Here is a 19,908-nt window from a genome sequence, read left to right as displayed (position 1 = left end):
CACCTGAGCAGGAAGCCCCAGTGTGGGCCAAGGAGTGTGAGAGCCCCCAGCCCAGGGCCTGGCACACAGCAGGTACCACCATGTGTTGGGAGCTCTTTTCCTTCCCATTCACAGGGCCTGCATCTCAGGCTGGGAAGTCCTCACATCGGTGACGATCCAAGGAAGACACTCTGAAACCAGCAGCCCCGGCAGTTGCCTGACCACAGCCCCTCTGCCGCCCCTTTTCTGGTCTTGGTTCCTCTGTTGCCTATTTGGGCTCTCAGGACAAAGAACCAATGTTCCAAGAGAAGCAGATGGCTAATTTCTCCCAAACCAGGGAGGAGAATACGAGGGAGGGAGTGTTCCTCCTGCTGTCCGACAGGCAGTCATCAGGGAGGGCGGAGGACAAGCCTGATGTTCTAAGCACAGCCTCTGGTCCAGCCGCCTGGGAGGTGGACCTGGGTACCAGTTCCAGCAGTAAGGCAGCGCCCACTGGTAGGGGCAACCAAATGCCAGCACGCTCACCCTACTAATAGTACCAAGAGCGGGAGTGAAAGCAACCTGTGGGGGGGAGGAAAACAAGGGGCTGACTCCAAACGCACCTGTGGACAAAGCCACGGCTGTCCCGTGCCCCTGAGCTTCAGCAGGAGGCCCACAAGTCAGAGGTGCGCCCATGGCGCGGGGTGGGGTGATGGGCAGAGCAGGAGAGCTTACCTGCCTCGCCACCCTCCGTGCCTCCCAGTAGGGCTTCGAGTCTTCCACAGCTTTGCCAATTTTCTTCACCAGCTCATCCAGTTTCACTGTTGCCTCAACAAGAACAGAGCGGAACTTCTGACGAATGTCCTGCAGACAGGAAATTGAGGACACAGTTCAGGCTTAAGAAGGAACGTGCGGAAATCTGCTTTACTTAACCGGAAGCACCCAGAAGGGCCTCCACTCGGCCTACAAGCCCCTGATTTCATGCCTTTACAAGACGGTGTCTAGAGCACCACCACCCAAGAGAACCTTCCACGATGCTGGAGTGTCCTATGAGCTGCACTGGTCAGTATGACAGCCACTGACCACACATGGCTACTGAACACTTGACACTGACTAGCAAGACTGACGAACTGAGTCTTTAACTTATTTCATTTTAAGTAACTATATTTAAATTTAAACAATGTGGCCAGTGACTACCTCATTGGACAATGCAGGTTAGACTGAAAGGCTCCATCCAGGGGAAGATGCCCAGTCCGGCCACGCCTGGCAGCTTCACTCCCTAATGACGGCACCATTTGCTACACTCCCATGATGTCCCCACCCGTGTAACGTGGTCAACATTAAACAGCAGGTACACATTTCCCACATGCCAAACCCTGTGCTAGGCCTTGGGCTTGGTCCCTGCTTTCAGGGCACTTCCAGTCTGGTGGGTGAGGGAGGCATTTACAGCCCAACCCAGCGAGTCTGAGCCAGGATGGGACCAGTACAGGTGCCGTGGAACCCAGGGCAGAGAACCTCACCAGGCCAGGTCAGGCGGGCAGGGGGAGGGGGGCGAGGTTAGAGGGAGACTCGCAGGAAACTTCCAGGGGTTACTATCTGCACAGAAGCCTGAATCATGGATGGGCACCTGGGGAGGAGACAAAATACTGAATCCAGAGCAGGTGGCAGACCAGCGCCCATCGGGTGGGGGGAGGGAGTAGTGTGGCGTTTTCCAGAGACTGAAGGAAGCTGGACGTCTGGAATGCAGAGAATGGCTAGAGATAAGGGCGGCCACCCCTCCCAGAGATGCCACGAGCAAGGTGGCCTGCATAAGAGTTTGGGAGAAAAGAACAGGCAGGTGGGCGGTGCCAGGGTTAACCACGTTGTGAAAGTCAGGAAACCAGATCCATGGATGCCACAAGGAGGAAAAAAAAATTAAAAAGACAACATTTAGTCCCAGGTCTAGGAGGACACGTTGGATGGTCGGTGAGGGCTTCAGAGACCCCACGTCCCTCCCCTCTACTCCTCTGCCCTCGGGCACTGGCCTGTCACAGCCATGCCTCAGGGTGTGTGCGGGCGTTTGAGAGCAGAAGTGGGTGCCCAGGGAAAGAGGAACAACACATGATCACCAGCCATGGGGCTGCCCCAAGAGCAGCCGGCCGCACTGCTGCTAAAACACGTGAGCTTCGCTGGCTACAAAGGGGCTGCCTCGCTATCTGAAAACTATTTCTAAACATAAAATTATATGGGCCTCTTGGGCCAACAGGATGGCTCATGGGGGTGAGGAAGGCCCCGATCACTTCTAATTTCCTTTCCCCCATCATCTCATACCCTGGGTTTTCTAGATGGGTTTGAAAGTGCCAGGGCTGCAGCATATGAAGACATGGCCTTTGTCTTGTATGGGAGCTTCTCAGCTCCTGAGTCCCATCCTACTTCTGACAGAGGCCTTGGTTGCTTCCCCCAGGCCTGTATCCTCCTCATTATCATAATTTTCTCTGCCTTCCCTCCTATCTGGCCAGGCTTGCAGTCACGTGCTACAGCTACAGCTGCCGAAGACAGAACAAGGCTAGGCTTGTCCTCCAGAGGACGCGCCACAGATGCATGCAGGCCGCCAGGGACAAGCAAAGCTCCACCGAGCTTCTGTTAGACTTGACTTCCTGTACGTGGGAGGTAACAGGTTGTCTAGAGCTCGGGATTTGTATCAGAGAGATGGATCTAATCCTGGTTAAACCTCTTTCTGTGAGGTCCCCATCAGGTAACTTCCTTATGAATAATTTTTAGTACCTATAAAATGGTGACTTTCCATCTCATAGGGAGGGCTGTTGGAAGGAATAAGAGAGAATGCAAACATAAAACACCTACTAGTTCCTGGGCACACGGCAGGTATTCAATAAATGCACACAATTCTTTTCCCCCCGGCATAAGAAGAGACCCACGATCCTATTAAACACCACCAAGGGGGTGGCTCTGAGGCAGGGGGAGCTGACGTGAGGGCGGGAATAACCTGCTACCGTGTGGGCAGAGGCTTGGCAGACGCACCTACACACATGGCTGAATCCTCCCACTCAGCACCCTGGTGGGGAAGGGGCCAGCACCACGTCCAGACCACAGGTGGGAACACCAGGGGCCAAATCAGTCAGCGTGTGACCCAGGGCAGGTCACGCCACCACTCTGCACCTCCTCTGGGAAATGAGAATTGTGCCCCAAACCAGTGGCCTATGGGCCCACAGGCTTAGGGCCTTCAGCCGCTACGCTGTGTACTAAATGTCAGGAAAAATCGTATATTTTTTTAAATGCGGATGCTCACATTTCTCGTAAAAAAAAAAAAAAAATTTTTTTTAAATCAGATGATCTGGCCAAACTGGGCCCCCATTCCTACTTGGCAACCACTGGCTAGAAGTAAAGGAGAAGACACCCCTTAGAGACTGTCCTTTCCAGTCCCCACGTCCTGTGCCTGAGCCACACCCAGCCTGCTTCACTCACTGAGCTCCCCTGCCAGGCCCTCAGAGACTTCTGATTTGCCCAGAGCTATTCTGGGCACCAGTGCCTATAAGCCACCTGCCTGCATGAGGCGGGTACAGGGAACAGATGGACAGTTTCCCTTGGGGCAGACACTTACAGATGCTTTCATTCCATCAGCATATGCAATCACTAACAACCTTACCAGGTCGGTGCTATGGTTGTTCCTTTTTTTCTTAATTGAAGTATCGTTGATTTTCAGTGTTGTGTTAGTTTCAGGTGTACAGCTCAGGTGCACAGCACAGTGATTCAGCTATACATGTCTATCTATTCTTTTTCAGATTCTTTTCCATCATAGGTTATTACAAAACCTTGAGTATAGTCCCCTGTGGGTGCTATGGTTGTTATCCACATTTTACAAAGAGGGAAACTGAGGCACAGAGCAACTAGGTAGCTTGCTGAAGGTCGCAAAGCTGGGAAACAGCACAGCCAAGATTTAAACTCAAGCGGTAAATAAATAAGCACCGTGCAGTGTGATAAGTACTAAGACCTCAGTCTACACACTGCAGTGAACACACAACCAGGAAGGACACACCCAGAGAAAGCACCATTCCAGCCAGGCCTTGGATGGAGGAGGATTTCACCAGACAGAGAAGGGGGCATCGAAGGACCAGCAAAGAAGGGTGGCAGGTGGGAGGGCTGGTGGGACGGAGGAAGGAAAGGCACGTGGGCCACTCTGAGGCCTTTGAACTCTATCCCACACGCAATGGGAGACAGGGTGGGTTTCTCGTGTGAGTCTCAATTTACTTGCCACATGCCTGTCGTCAGCAATGCTTGAAGAATTCTCTACCACAAAAAACAGAAGTTCGCATCGTTCCCTGGATGGCATGTCTGTGAATAGATCTTTCCTAGCTGTAACAGTGTAAACGCCGAACACTGACAACAACGCGGTCCTGTTGGGAGGGACGGGGGTGGCATAGGACACAGGAGGAAGGAGACTAAAGCCTCATCTTCCATAGGGGGTGTCCGCAGATAAGAACTAAAACTAGGGCTTCCCTGGTGGCACAGTGGTTGAGAGTCCGCCTGCCGATGCAGGGGACATGGGTTCGTGCCCCGGTCCGGGAAGATCCCACATGCCGCGGAGTGGCTGGGCCCGTGAGCCATGGCCGCTGAGCCTGCGCGTCCAGAGCCTGTGCTCTGCAACGGGAGAGGCCGCAACACTGAGAGGCCCACGTACCGCAAAAAAAAAAAAAAAAAAAAAGAACTAAAACTAAAAAGTCAAGAAGTAGCCACACAAAGCCTACTGTTTAGAGTCACAGAAGTAACAGAATCCAACAGCACATTAAAAGGGTCAGACACCACGATCAAGTGGGGTTTATCCCAGGAATGCAAGGATTCTTCAATATACGCAAATCAATCCACGGGATACACCATATTAACAATCTGAAGGATAAAAACCATATGATCATCTCAGTAGATACAGAAAAAGCTTTTGACAAAATTCAATACCCATTTATGATAAAACCTCTCCAGAAAGTAGGCACAGGGGGAACTTTCCTCAACATAATAAAAGCCATATACCACAAACCCACAGCCAACATCGTCCTCAATGGTGAAAAACTGAAAGCATTTCTTCTAAGATCAGGAACAAGACAAGGATGTCCACTCTCACCACTATTATTCAACACAGTTTTGGAAGCCCTAGCCACGGCAATCAGAGAAAGAAAAGAAATAAAAGGAATCCAAATTGGAAAAGAAGAAGTTAAACTGTCACTGTTTGCAGATGACATGATACTATACATAGAGAATCCTAAAGATGCCACTAGAGTCACAGATGTAAATACCTAAATAATCAGCTAAAATATGTTAAACTGATCAATTAAATTGCCTCTAAGGGAGAAATAAATGGGGATGGGGTGGGGGGAGGGTGTTGTCTGTTTTATTTTGTTTTCTGCCCTTTTTAAAATTGTAGTAAAATATCACGGTGGATTTTTAAGCAGAGGCATCACCAGATCAAATCTGGGTTTTACCAAAGAGTGGACTGGGGTCTTCATTTGAGTCTGGTCGGCAGATTCAGGGACCACCAGCCTGGTCAAGCGTGTGACCATCAAAGGGGGTTGGGCCCAGGAAATATGATTTGACGTCAGCGTCTCCCTCTATAAAAGAGGCTGTGTTGCCAGAGAGGATGACGCATGGCTGGCCGACAGCCAAGCACCAACAACTTATTCATCCAAGACGTGTTAAAAGCTAAACATAAAGCCAGCCTTCTTCCTGATAAAAGAGTGGGCCTAGTGCTGGTACCATCCCACAAAGGGTCATGGCTACCTGAGTAATAATTCACTACAAATGCTGGGGTGTGGGAGCCCACAAACCAAAACCTTTCCTGCCTACCCAACATAATAGCCCTGATTTTCCCAGGCCTCACCCTGGTCCCAGAACTGGTCCCATGCCTGGCCAATCAGTCGGGGATACTCCTAGCCTCAGGGATTGCTGAGGGAGGGCACGGGACTGATCAGAACCAGTAAGATTTCATTCTGGGACTTTTCTGAAACTGTTAGGGGAACTTTTTGCACTGAGATGGCTGAGAAGATGGAATGAAAGCTGGAGCAGACTGCAGCCATCTTGGCACCATGAGGGCAGAGCCTGCCAAAGGCAGGGAGGGAGTCCCTATGACACTTTGAGCTCTTGGTCCTAGCAATGCTTTACAGTCTAACCCCATACTCCACTCTCCTAGAGCCAAAATAATGCACACACACACCCAATTGTCCCCCCTCGCTTTATGTTGTGTTTAAGTTATTTGGAATCGAATTTCTACCATTTGCAACTGAATTAAGCTTTTAAAAAACTGAAAAATACTGTATGCCTTAAGGTAGTCATATTAATGTATTCAGGGAGGGGAAAGTCAATCCACAGTCTATAAGGTGGCAAAGCACTGTAACTAAATACAGGTAACTGCTGGAGGGCTTCTGCCCCTGATAATAAAGCCATGCTTATGAGGAGCAGGGTCTGGGGAACTTAATTCAACCTACCCCGTATAAAGCATTTCTTTTTTTTTTTTTTTAATCCATCTTAAGGCCAGCTGGCCACAACTGAACTTGTGTTTTTTGCCTTATTTCCTAGTGCGAGAAAAGACTCGACCGTGGTTCTTTGTCTCCTACAATTACAGGCAAATGTGTCTCCCAAGATCAGAATGGGGGCTGCTTCCAGGAGTGCCCAGGGAGGAGAGCCGGCTGTTTTCCCTACGGTAAGTGACCCATGGAGGGAAGCAGTTCAGAAGTACAAACACCTCAGGAGAACGAGTAGAGCTTTCACCAGTCAACAGAAATAAGCCACATACCAGCCAGGGCTGTTTACCAGCTGATTTTTTTTAGATCACCACTTGAAGGAGTTCTAAAAGGGCTCCCTCGGCCTGGATGAGGCCTCAGATCTTCCAATCTCAAAACTGTGTCACATCCATCAGGTGACTCAGACTGAGGGCAATTTCTTCACGCAGAGAACTGCTGAGGGTGGCAGTCTCCCTGTTAGAATATGTCAGTGTGTCAAAAATGCAGCGCCCTATCAGACAAGAACCTCAGCCCCACGAAACCAGCACCCGTGGGCCTTGGAAACAGCGGGCAGGGGTCACCACCCTGGGGACAATCCTGTTTTCTGGCCAATCCACTCACTCAAGCCTCGATGATCTCACCTGTAAGCTGAGAAGGGCAGCCTCTCCCCTTCACAGAGACGTCCCCAGAACCAAGCGAGATTAGGACATGATGTCAGTTTTTAAAAATAACTGTCCTACAAATTAAGGGTGACACCAAACTTCAAAAGATCCCTAGTAATGCCATTTATAAATACACTGCTTTCTGCTCATGGAAAGATTTCACAGGCATGATCTGAGACTCACAAGGACCCTGTAGGACAGGATGGCCAGGCTCAGCAAGAAGGGCGGTCCCCAGTCTCCAGATAAGAGACCTCAGCCCCAGGGGAGAAGTGCTGTCTTGACCTAAGGTCACACGCAGGGGAGCCTCAGGCTAGCGTCAGGAGCACAGACCACTAGTCCTAAGTTCCATGTGTCTTTCCCTTCACCTCTGTCTCCCAAAGTCTGGTCCAGGGAACAGGGGGGTAGGGACTGGGGGTTCCCTGAGACCTTTTCTGGGAGTCTGCAAGGTCAAAACCATTTTCATAATTGAGTTCGACTTAATTTGCCTCTTTCACCTTCATTCTCTCATGAGCGTTGAGTGGAGTTTCCAGAGACTACTTGAGCGGTAACATCAAGAGATAGAATGCAGAAGCAGAAGTGAGCATCCAGCTCTCTTATTAAGCCAGACATGAAAGAGACTCATAAAAACCATAAAATGACAGCCTTCTTTTCACGGGTTTCTTTTGGTTTGGGAAAACAGTTATTTTTGATAAGATATATTCTTTATGCTGACAGGTAATAGGCTTATTACTGTCATTTTTAATGAATGAATACAAGTGTTTAAAACAACTCTGTTCTAATCTCTAACACGGCAGATACTGTAGATGTTCCCCACAAAAAACAAAAACTCTCTGAAATGCTCAGTGATCACAGGAGTGTAAAAGGAACCTCAGGCCCAAAAGCAGCGGGCGAGGTTTGCAAGGCACAAATAAGAGACACGGATGTAGAGAACAAATGTATGGACACCAAGGGGGGAAAGCGGTGGGAATGTACTGGGAGATTGGGATTGACATATATACACTAATATGTATAAAATAGATAACTAATAAGAACCTGCTGTATAGCACAGGGAACTCTACTTCACTTTGCTGTACAGTAGATACTAACACAACACTGTAAAACAACTATACCCCAATTAAAAAAAAAAAGAAGCATCGGGTCAGCTGGTGCCACCAAACCACACCCTGCCCCTGGGCTGCCCTGCAGAGACCCTGCTGGAGGGAAACACCAGTGTATTTTCAGTAACAGAGAAGCAGCTATTCCTTCTCAGGCCTTCCCAAGAGGAGAAAGCCTCCATTTGGGGTCACTATCTCTTCATAGCCCTTCTTCACGTTTGCTAATCTCCTTTTTAAGAAAGGGGGAGTTAGGCTCAGAGCCCTCCCCAAAGGGAATCTGCTAGAATTTGATAGGCAAAACAATAAACCCACTGGAAACAAAAAAGCATTGCTCTGCAAAGTCAGCAAGTGGGACCCTATGAGTTGGGCACGTCCATATGATTCTTCACTGAAGTGAAAGAGTGGCATTGACATATATACGCTACTAAATGTAAAATAAATAGCTAGTGGGAAGCAGCCACATAGCACAGGGAGATCAGCTTGGTGCTTTGTGACCGCCTAGAGGGGTGGGATATAGGGAGGGTGGGAGGGAGGGAGGGAGACGCAAGAGGGAGGGGATATAGGGATATATGTATACATATAGCTGATTCACTTTGTTATACAGCAGAAACTAACACAACAATGTAAAGCAATTATACTCCAATAAAGATGTTAAAAAAATAATAAAAAAGAAAATGTTAAAAAAAAAGCCTGCTTGAAACAAAGTTATTTCCCTTTGATGACTTTTCACTTCTGGTCATGAAGTCTCATTTTCAAACAAACTTAAGTACGAATGTGAATCCAGGAAAATACAGAATAAACAGTACATAAGAACTAGAACAAGGCAAAAATTATGACAGAGGCAGAAGAACGAGAGAGTGGGGATGTAAAGTCTCTGTATCAGGAATGTTCCAGAATTCCACGATGAAAGGCACCCCCGGAAACACTCCAACTTCCTGGCCAATTCTAAGGTACCTGAAACGTTTTTAATGTTACTACAACATGTTTTTTCCCCACCCATCCAACCTATTCTTTAACAGCACTTGTGGTAGCTACTAAAACACACAAAGAAACCACTTTCCTAGAGCTTCGGTGAAAGGGATCAAGTGTCCTCCAGGGCTGGCTGCTAGAACTTTCTGCAACAATGCAGATGTTCTGTATCTGTGTAGCTCACTACAGAGGCCACCAGCCACAGGCGGCTAAATGAAAACTTGAAATGTGCTTAGTGCAGCTAACTGGATTTTGTATTAAATTTTAATTTTTAAAGTATACTTCAAATCGCCCCATGGGGCTAGTGGCTGCCATTCCGGACAGCACAGGTCCAGCTCCTGGACCCCAGATTTCACCCCGCTCCCCACTTGGAGAGATCACGCCACGCTCCCGGGTCCTCCTGCTGCCTTGTCTCCTTGCCTCTGCCTGGTTTTTCTTGCCACAAGGAGCGGCTGTCACAGCCCTGTGAGAAGGGCGGCCAGGACAATCTGATTTCACCTTCAGGAATTCTGCAGCAGAGGCAGAAGTGGAAAAACGGCGCCAGGGCAGAGCCGGGACCTGGGGAGCCAAACCAGAAAGGCCGAGGCAAGAGGGCCCAGGAGCAGAGAAGAGGCAGAGGTGGAGAAGGGGGGGCGAGGGCAGGAGCCCCCGGGGGGCTGGAGCCAGCCCCTCCCCGCCCAGCACCCCTCAGGCCCAATTCCCCATCAGCGAGTTTCATCCAACCAGGGAGCCTGGTGAAGACAGCTGCAAAAGGATGGAAACGTGCATGGAGAAGAAAGAAGGGGGAGACAGTACCAGGGCCTCCGAGTTGGAAGCAGCAGAATCGCTACCGGGACCTCTAGCCTAGCTCCCTCCCTCCGCCCCCGCTTCGTTCCCACCTCAAACCCCAACTTCAGAGGCAGAGGCTTCTTGAGGCGTCTGCCAAGCCCACCTTCTGTGGGGACTGTGCCTCACGCGTAAGCAGAGCCCCGCTGCTGTGCTTCTGACACAAGACCCTCTCCCAGGGGACAAAACGGAGGAAGCCAGAGGGGGGAGAGATGGGGACACAGAGAGAGTTGACCGAGAGGGAAGAGAAAGCAAACGAGAGAAGGGGAGGCAGCAGAGGGGGAATGCGGGCGATGATCCTGCTTCCCGACCGGAATTCTGCAATTACACAGCCACATCATTTATCAACCTTTGGCAAAGGCACCTTTGAGAGTGAGGACTGCAAATAACGATGCTGGGATGCTTGGTGTCCCTGCTCAAGGCTCTACAACGCCCTCCCCACCCTTGGGGTTCATGAAGGAAAATCCTGCCTTTTATTTAAGCCGTTTGAGTGGTTTGGAAGAAAGTGTAGGGGATTCCATCCCAGCTCCAGACCCAGGGGCAGGCCCTGTGCAGCTCGGCAGCCTTGGTGACAAGGTCAGCCCTGCTTCCTCTTTCCACAGCACCACACCATCTGTCCTGGTTCTGGGCCACCAAGAGCTTCCTTCCACTGAGAGAGGAGAAAGGTTGGTCAGCATGGTTTCCTGGGGCCAGTTGGCCTCTTCCGAGGTTATCAAGGGTCTGAGAGCTTTTTTAGGCCTAAGTGGAACCAAGTTACTCCCAGGCAGAAAGGCTGTGCTCTAGAATTCTGATTTGACTAGAGGGATGTTTCCAAACAAGGAGGTGAGGACCCACTCCCATCTCCCAGAGCACAAGCAGCCCCCGCAGCTGTCCCCACACTGGACCACCCAGCTTCGTGCAACATCAAGATTCCACAGCCATTTGGAGGCCGAGTTAAGGCAGTCGGTAGGTCTGGGAATAAGGAAAAAGCTCTTTTTTCAACTTTTTTAGTTTGAAATAATTTCAGACTTGGAAAAAATGAGGGTAAGATGCAGACTTGATGTCCCTTTACCCTGAAGTATTTCAGTATTTCCTAAAGATGAGGACATTCTCTCACAGAACCAGAGTATGATGATCAAAATCAGAAAATTAACATTGATACGATGCCATTAATCCAGTCTATGACTTTGTTCAAATTGCATCAACTGTCCCACCAACGTCTTTTACAGCAAAGGGAAAAAGATATTTTTCCTGGTCCAGGATCCAGTCCAGGACTCAAACAGCATCTACTGTCAATCTCTCTCTAGTCTCCCTACTCTGGAAGCATTCTTCAGTTTTTCATGGCCTTGATAGTTTTCAATAATATGAACCGGTTATTGTGTAGAACGTCTGTCACTGGGAAAGACTCACTTTCAATTCACCTTTTTTGTTGATGTTACGCAGGCAGGAGCCACCAGGATGGAATCTAACCGATTAGAAAAAAATACATTTAAATAGCCTAAGGTCCAAAGCACCACAAAGGAGAAAACCCAACAGCCCTTTAGTCTCCAGGCACAACGGTCAATTGTATGAGGCCCAGGAGGAGGGACAGAAGCTACATAACCACCCTACCACACACACACACACACACACACACACACACACACACACACACTCTCAGTCAGACACACATACACAGAAAGACACAGGCACACTCATGCACACACAGACACCCTCTCTCACACACACAGTGACACACACATACACAGCAGAGCTGAGAAGGCTGAAAGGACCGGCTGCTTTTTTCATTCAGAGCCAAACGCATGTGTTTTTTTGGGGTTTTTTTTTGGTACACGGGCCTCTCATTGTTGTGGCCTCTCCCGTTGCGGAGCACAGGCTCCGGATGCGCAGGCTCAGGGGCCATGGCTCACGGGCCCAGCCACTCCGCGGCATGTGGGATCTTCCCGGACCGGGGCACGAACCCGTGTCCCCTGCATCGGCAGGCGGACTCTCAACCACTGAGCCACCAGGGAAGCCCCAAACACATGTTTTTAAATCCACAAGATTCTTAGTGTGAGAGGAGGCAGAACTGCTGAAACTGAGGCATTTTATGGAGTTCAACCACAAGTGAACTATCTCCATGTCTACACCAAAAGGCTTAACATATTTCCTCAATTTTAAGACTCACTTTTTTCCAAACATTTGCTAATATTAGGGGTACTTCCCTGGTGGCCCAGTGGTTAAGAATCCGCCTGCCATTGCAGGGGATATGGGTTCAATCCCTGGTCCAGGAAGATCCCACATGCTGTGGAGCAACTGAGCCCATGCACCACAACTACTGAAGCCCGCGTACCCTAGAACCGCAACTACTGAGCCCACGCACCGCCAACTACTGAAGCCCGCACGCTCCAGGGCCTGTATGCCGCAAATACTGAACCCACATGCTTCAACTACTGAAGCCTGTGGGCCTAGAGCCCGTGCTCTGCAACAAGAGAAGCCACTGCAATGAGAAGCCTGCGCGCCGCGACAAAGAGTAGCCCTCGCCTGCCGCAACTAGAGAAAGCCTGCGCGCAGCAGCAAAGACCCAATACAGCCAAAATAAATAAATAAAATAAAATAGGCCTTCCTATTTTTAAAAAAATGTGCAAATATTGGATTTTAGACGGATCATACAAATAATGTGAACATTTATCAGGGGTGATGTTTCAGCCACCCATCAAGCAGTTATGCAATACAAGTTCTGTTTTAAATTAACATGAGTGTCAGCATCAGGGCAATGGTGAGTTCACGGCCCGGCCTAGGGAAGCTCGAGGGACCAGGCAGTGAGGCCTCTGTGGAAAGCACGCACCCCCCTCCCAGCACTCCAGGCAAGCTGCTGCCTTGCTCCTCTTGGAGGACCTTCCTCCTGACTGCAGCTCACGGAACAGAACGGAAAGAAAGGAGGACGAAGGATGCAAAGGAAACAAAGTAAAAATCCACTGCCATTGGTTTAAGAGACACGGAAGAACCCGGAAGTGGCTAAAAACAGGAAAAGTGGCTGCTTCTAGCAGAACTGGGGGTGGGAAGGAATGAGGCAGAGGACTTTCATTTTCTCAGGGGCTTTTCTTCAACTATGTGCAAGTATTGCTTCAATAAATATCAGACTTCAATTTGGCTGCAGCACAGATTGACCAATGTTTTGTATTTCCCCATCATCAAGACTGAGGGGGACTCAGCGCATTCAGCATGTGGCTAGAGTCAAATCAAAATCTCAATCATTCCAGTAAACTGGTGCAGCCACTATGGAAAACAGTATGAAGGTTCCTCAAAAAACTGAAAATAGGGACTTCGCTGGTAGTCCAATGGTTAAGACTCCGCACTCCCAATGCAGGGTGCCTGGGTTCGATCCCTGGTCAGGGAACTAGATCCCGCATGCCACAACTAAAGATCCCACATGCTGCAGCTAAAAGAGACTGCATGCCGCAACTAAGGAGCCCACATGCTGCAACTAAAGATCCCGCATGCCGCAACTAAACATCCTGCATGCCACAACTAAAAAAGATCCCGCGTGCCGCAACTAAAGATTCCGCATGTCACAATGAAGATCCTGCACGCAGCAACAAAGATCCCGCATGCCCCAACGAAGACCCAGCGTAGCCAAACAAATAAATAATTTCTTTCTTTTAACTGAAAATAGAGCTGCCATATGATCCAACAATCCCACTCCTGGGCATATATCTGGACAAAACTGTAATTCAAAAAGGTACAAGCACCCCAATGTTCACAGCAGCACTATTCACAATAGCCAAGACACGGAAACAACCTAAACGCCCATTGACAGATGAATGGATAAAGAAGACATGGTAGGGCTTCCCTGGTGGCGCAGTGGTTGAGAGTCCGCCTGCCGATGCAGGGGACACGGGTTCGTGCCCCCGTCTGGGAAGATCCCACATGCCGCGGAGCGGCTGCGCCCGTGAGCCATGGCCGCTGAGCCTGTGCGTCCGGAGCCTGTGCTCCGCAACGGGAGAGGCCACAACAGTGAGAGGCCCACGTACCACAAAAAAAAAAAAAAACAAAAAAAAACAAAAAAAAACAAAAAAAAAAAAAGAAGACATGGTACATATACACAATGGAATACTACTCAGCCATAAAGAAGAATGAAATAATGCCATTTGTAGCAACATGGATGGACGTAGAGATTATCATACTAAGTGAAGAAAGTCAGACAGAGAAAGACAAATACCGTATGGTATCACTTACATGTGGAATCTAAAATATGACACAAATGAACTTATCTACGAAAGTTTGTGAGGACTCACAAACATAGAGAACAGACTTGTGGTTGCCAAGGGGGTTGGGGGAGGGATGGATTGGAAGTGTGGGATTAGCAGATGCAAACTATTATATAGAGAATAGATAAACAACAAGGTCCTACTGTATAGCACAGAGAACTATATTCAATATCCTGTGATAAACCATAACGGAAAATAATATGAAAAAGAATGCATATATATGTATAACTGAATCACTTTCCTGTACAGCAGAAATTAACACAACACTGTAAATCAACCATACTTCAATAAAATAATTTTTTTTAAATATCAGGGCTGGAAAAGCCACTGCCCATCATTTAGCTCAGAGGCTGCCATTTCACAAAGGAGGAAACTGAAGCCTCTCCCAAGGATGTGTATTTGGCGAGCGTCAGGGCAAAGACTGAAAACTTGTTCTAGATCAGCATTCTTTCATCTCACCAGCCTCAGTGAGGACCTGTGAAGCAGAGCCTCCACACCCACAAACACACATATTAAAAACTACTTCAGGGGGCTTCCCTGGTGGCGCAGTGGTTGAGAGTCCGCCTGCCAATGCAGGGGACACGGGTTCGTGCCCCAATCCGGGAAGATCCCACATGCCGTGGAGCAGCTGGGCCTGTGAGCCATGGCCGCTAAGCCTGCGCGTCCGGAGCCTGTGCTCCGCAACGGGAGAGGCCACAACAGTGAGAGGCCCGCGTACCGCAAAAAAAAAAAAAAAACACTACTTCAGGGCATGGGCTCCAGCCTCAGACTCCTGGATTCAAATCTTGGGTCCTCATCCCATTGGCCATGTGACCCGTGAGAACTGGTTCAATCTCCATGTCTCATCAATGTCCTCAAGACATTGTGTTAGTTTTGAGAACTAACAGGATAAACTATACAAACCACTTAGCACAGTGCTTGGAATAACAATGAGCTTTTGATAAATAATCGTGACTTTTACGCAGGTGTTGTTATTCAATAAATAGCAATGGTTAGAAAGGGAAGGGCCGAAGCTGGCTGAACGTATTATATGCTAGGTACTGTGCCAGGCACTTTACAATCATGACCTTATTTAATCCTTAACAACCCTGCAAGATAGGTATTGCTCTTCCCACTTTAGAGAGCAGGAAATGAAAAACCCAGAAAAGCTAAAAACCTTGCCAAGACTGCACAGCTTATGAAGAGGCAGAGGGAGAATTCAAACCTAGCTCTCCTGAACTCCCAAGCCCATGCTTTTCCTCTATTAGCTCCAAAACAAGTTTTCCTATGCTTTTTTGATCCCAGGGTTCACAGCATCAAAGTATGATTTGCTTGAACAAGTTCCAACTTGGGGAGTGGATCCAATTTCCAGCAAATGCATGCAATACCAGGATCCTATTTCTGCAGTGGGGACGCTAGCAAAACCCGTGGCAGGGAAAGAAAGCAGCGCTCAAGAGCTATCCAAGGAGCTTAAGAACCTGCCCCCTGAATTTATAAAGTGTCTGTCTAGCTACCGTACTTTGGGGACTCTAGGCTCCACTAATTTTCTGTAATAGGCATTGAAGCCATGGCATAATATTCTCTCAGACAACATTTTTAAGAAACAGGCAAAGCAAAGAATTCCCTATCGCAAGACCCACAGCACTGCTCAAAACTGCTCCCTCTTGCTTTAATTGTAGCTGGTTGGTTTAAGGGTTATTGACAAAACGAATCAAAGTCCTTGCTCTGCTGGATGGTTAACTATTAACGCAGTTCGGCAAGGCACTGTGAAATGTGGCTGTTCATGAAGCAAACGGACATCCTACGGGCCTCAGAACGAGTCACTGTCTCTGTATCACCACCAGGAGTGTGGCCATTCTAAAACAGGGCTCGAAATGCTTTAGGACTGCTCCCATCAAGAGATGGCGTCTGGGCCATCTCCTCTTGAACCTGGGCAGGTTCATGGCTGCTTGGACCAGCAGGATACGACAGAAGTGCTGCTATGGGACTTCCAAAGCTGTGATGCTCCCACCTGGTCATCTTGGGATGCCCACTGTGGGAAGCCAGGCACCATGAGGAGGTCAGAGTACCTGGGACCGCCGTGCTGGGACGGTCGCATGTAAACACTGACCACTGACCAGCTGAGCCCCAGCCAAGAGCCAGTATCCACGGCCAGACACAGGAGTGGGTCTCCTCGGACATCCAGTCCTGCGGGGCATTTGGATGAGCACCCCACCCCACCCCCAACCGACATCTGCCTGCAACTGCTCAAGACTCCTCTGGCGAGAACCACCCTGCAGAGCCCTCTCCAAATTCCCGACCCAACAAATCATGGGCAAAATAAAGCATTTGATTTGGGGTAAAGTAGTTTGGGGGGTAATTCATTAGGTAGAAATAGGAACCAGAACCATAAGGAAGGACATCTTCGTTTCATCTCTTCTTCCAAAAAAGCTGGGACTCCCCTGGTGGCACAGCGGTTAAGAATCCGCCTGCCAATGCAGGGGACAAGGGTTCGATCCCTGGTCTGGGAAGATCCCACATGCCGCGGAACAACTAAGCCCGTGTGCCACAACTACAGAACCTGTGCTCTAGAGCCCGCGAGCCACAACTACTGATCCCGCGTGCCACAACTACTGAAGCCCGTGCACTCTAGGGCCTATGTGCTGCAACTACTGAGCCTGTGTGCTGCAACTACTGAGCCCTGTGCTGCAACTACTGAGGCCACGTGCTGCAACTACTGAAGCCTGCACACCTAGAGCCCATACTCTGCAACAAGAGAAGCCACCGCAATGAGAAGCCTGCTCACTGCAACAAAGAGTAGCCCCTGCTCACCGCAAGTAGAGAAAGGTTGCGTGCAGCAATGAAGACCCAACGCAGCCAAAAAATTTTTTTTTTTTAAAAAGCCAAAAACCAGGGAAGAAAACATCAAATCTGCAGGTTTCATATCTTATCAGAATGAAGCTGAAGCCTTTTGCGTGTTGGCAACAAAAGGGTCAGGTGGACGAACATACCCGAACCCTGTTCATCATGCTTCGGGTGAGTCTGATGCCACAGAGTATGCGTTTACATTAAGTGGGTTTGGCTGCAGTGAGAATAAACAGCGGATGTTCCTGTCATTGTCTCCCTGCTGGCAGTTTCTTTCTGTCAGAGCAAACATTAATATCTCTTGGATAATCCAGCAAAACACAGCAAAGGAAAAATGTCGGGCAAAAATAGAACGAAATTGTTTTCCATCTTCCTTTAAGGAAATGAAAGAGGCTGATTCTCTGAGCTCTCTACGAGTGCCTTTGCAAATTTGCAAATTATCGTGAGACTCTTGGTTAAGATGTGTTGCATAAAAGGGATACAGTCTCTACTGTTAGAAGCATCTATGTGGTGATAGGCAGATTAAGTAACTCTCGGAAAGGAGGGCTGGTCGAAGATACCCGGGATGCTGCCAAAGGATGAGGTTCAATAGATGTTTAATTCATCCAGCCGACACACACACACAAATACACCGCTGTGTTCAAAGTTCCTACCATAAACGCTCAGAAGGAAAAATAACAGCTCATTATTAAAAGGCTGCAGCCCACAGGGACCACAGCTCTCTGCCAACAGGGGTATCTGAAGATTCTATCAACCGTGGGGACAACAATGGATCCGCCAACCCTCAGAGCCTGTCTTCTTTTGAGGTGGGGACACCTCTAGACACCCTGAAGTCAGAGGGAAGGTATCCCGGATAAACGTGGGGACACAGTCATCTCACTGTACAACAGCAATGGCCCGTGTTCCCACAACGGTGCCAGCTAAGGGGCCAGGAAAGTTTACATACTATCTCACTGGTCTTTATAGTTTAAAGAAAGACACATCTGATATTTTTAAAGCAGTAGACTCCATTTCAATATTGACAGCTATTTCTATATTCTAGCCAACAGCCCACACTACTAATCATTTTGCCTAAGTGACTACAGTGAATGACGCCCACTTATATGTGCCCACAAGTCTTTATCCATGTAGAAAGGATGCTACTACTCAAATTCATATAGTAACTAAGTCTGAATATCTAAATATTCTTAATATTTGGAATGTTTTCCACTGCTCTATCTTGGTGATTGTTTTGGATTTTCATAAATGAGGGTTTCTTGGCTGCAGACAATTCTAAAATGCCTTTAAGTCACTTTTCATCCCTCCGTGAACTACCACATGAGAGTTTAACAATACAGTAATTCACCAAGCAAACCCACCAACGTCTGCGTTTATCTACAGTTAGGGCAGGGACTACCAATCTGAAAGTTTTTTCCCACCAGCCCTCATCATTCCTAAAATTCCTTCCAAAGACATTCGTCTCTTTGACTCACAAAGACATCTTTTTATAATAGTGCTTTGTTCTCCACCCTCACGCCCTGCCTATGAAAATGATAAAATATGGTCATTGCAAATAATTCAGAAAACATCAAGAAATGGAAAATTAAAATCACCAGCATTCTTAGCGACCAGCACTAACCACTAGTAACATCTGAGGGTACGTACTTCTCAGACTCTGTGGTAATGCATCCCTCCACCCCAGCACCAACCAACAAGAAGCAACACTTCTGCAGAATACAACAAAAATAAACTAGAAAAGTGAAAAGCCACGTGGATGTCACAGCCATGTCAAACTGCTAAAGAGAAGAATTTCTAAAGTCTTACTCTCAATTTCTGTATGTACTTCACCTTAATTGGTAACAAGCAGATCATAGCCTGTGGACCACACTATGAATATCTCTGTTCTAGACATTTTTTCTGTTAAATGTACATGTTCTTTTACTGTATGTATATATGCTTTTACATATACTCTACACATAGCTTTATATGTTTTCCCCCACTAGATTTTATTTCCACTAAATAGATCATGGCCACGGGTCCACAACCACACATGTCATCCTATTTTAATGCAAAACACTCTTCAAACCCTGGCATCTCCAAGCAGGGCAGAATCTTATACCTCCATGAGCTAAGACCTCCGGGAGTGAGGGCTTAGGGGAGCGGAAGGAGGTCACGGGCTGTGCTTCAGCAGCGCCGCCATTGTGCCCAGGGTTGGCCCTGCCTAAGGAAAGCCCAGGGACCAGTGCATTTCCAGAGCAGGCACTAGGGAAAAGGGACCTGCCGGTTTTGCAGGACACTGTGTATGGCAACGCCAAGAGCCACGAGTCCGCAAGGTGTTTGGTTCTAGCCACAAACTCTAGCCGTTCATTCCGACACTCATCGTACCCCTGTGTGCAGGCACCGCATGAGATACTAGGGCACAAAGATGGGGAGGCCAAGCCCCTCCCTCCAGGGAGTCCAGCGGGGGAGCCAGATGCACAGATGACCAGAACACAGCCTAATGGATATGCGCGAAGCTGCTAGTGCCGGTGAGAACAGACTCCTGGGCACCGCCGCCCCATCCCCCACCCCCGGAGATTCTGAGTCATCAGGTCTGGGTGGGGCCCAAGACTCTGCAATTCCAGCTTGGTCCTGCGATGCAAAGACCACACGTTGATGGCACTGCTCTAGGGCACTGGTTCACCACCAGGGGCAACTTTGCCCCCCTCCCCTGGGACACCTGCAAGTCTGGAGACATGCTTGTCTGTCACAACTGAGGTGTGGGGGTGGGGTTGACTGGCCTTTAGTGAGTCGATGCTGCTAACCCTCCTACAGTGGGCAAGACAGCCCCCCACATCAAAGAACGTCCATAGACGATGTCAACAGCGCAGTTGGGCAACTCCTCGAG

General features: G+C 48.7%; 1 protein-coding gene across 1 annotated transcript in view; it reads right to left on the bottom strand.

Annotated features, from left to right (window-relative positions):
* SH3BP5 (SH3 domain binding protein 5) overlaps nt 1-19,908 on the bottom strand; it is an 80,404-nt gene that overhangs the window by 51,319 nt on the left and 9,177 nt on the right. Inside the window, exon 3 of the mRNA XM_079922120.1 lies at nt 694-822. Within this exon, the coding sequence (XP_079778246.1) occupies nt 694-822 (129 nt within the window). The remainder of the gene's footprint in view (nt 1-693; nt 823-19,908) is intronic.

Source organism: Stenella coeruleoalba, assembly GCF_951394435.1.
Source record: "Stenella coeruleoalba genome assembly, chromosome: 5".
Lineage (NCBI taxonomy): Eukaryota > Metazoa > Chordata > Mammalia > Artiodactyla > Delphinidae > Stenella > Stenella coeruleoalba.
The sequence above is the reverse complement of the archived record's forward strand: the minus strand, read 5'-3'. Positions and strand labels throughout refer to the sequence as shown.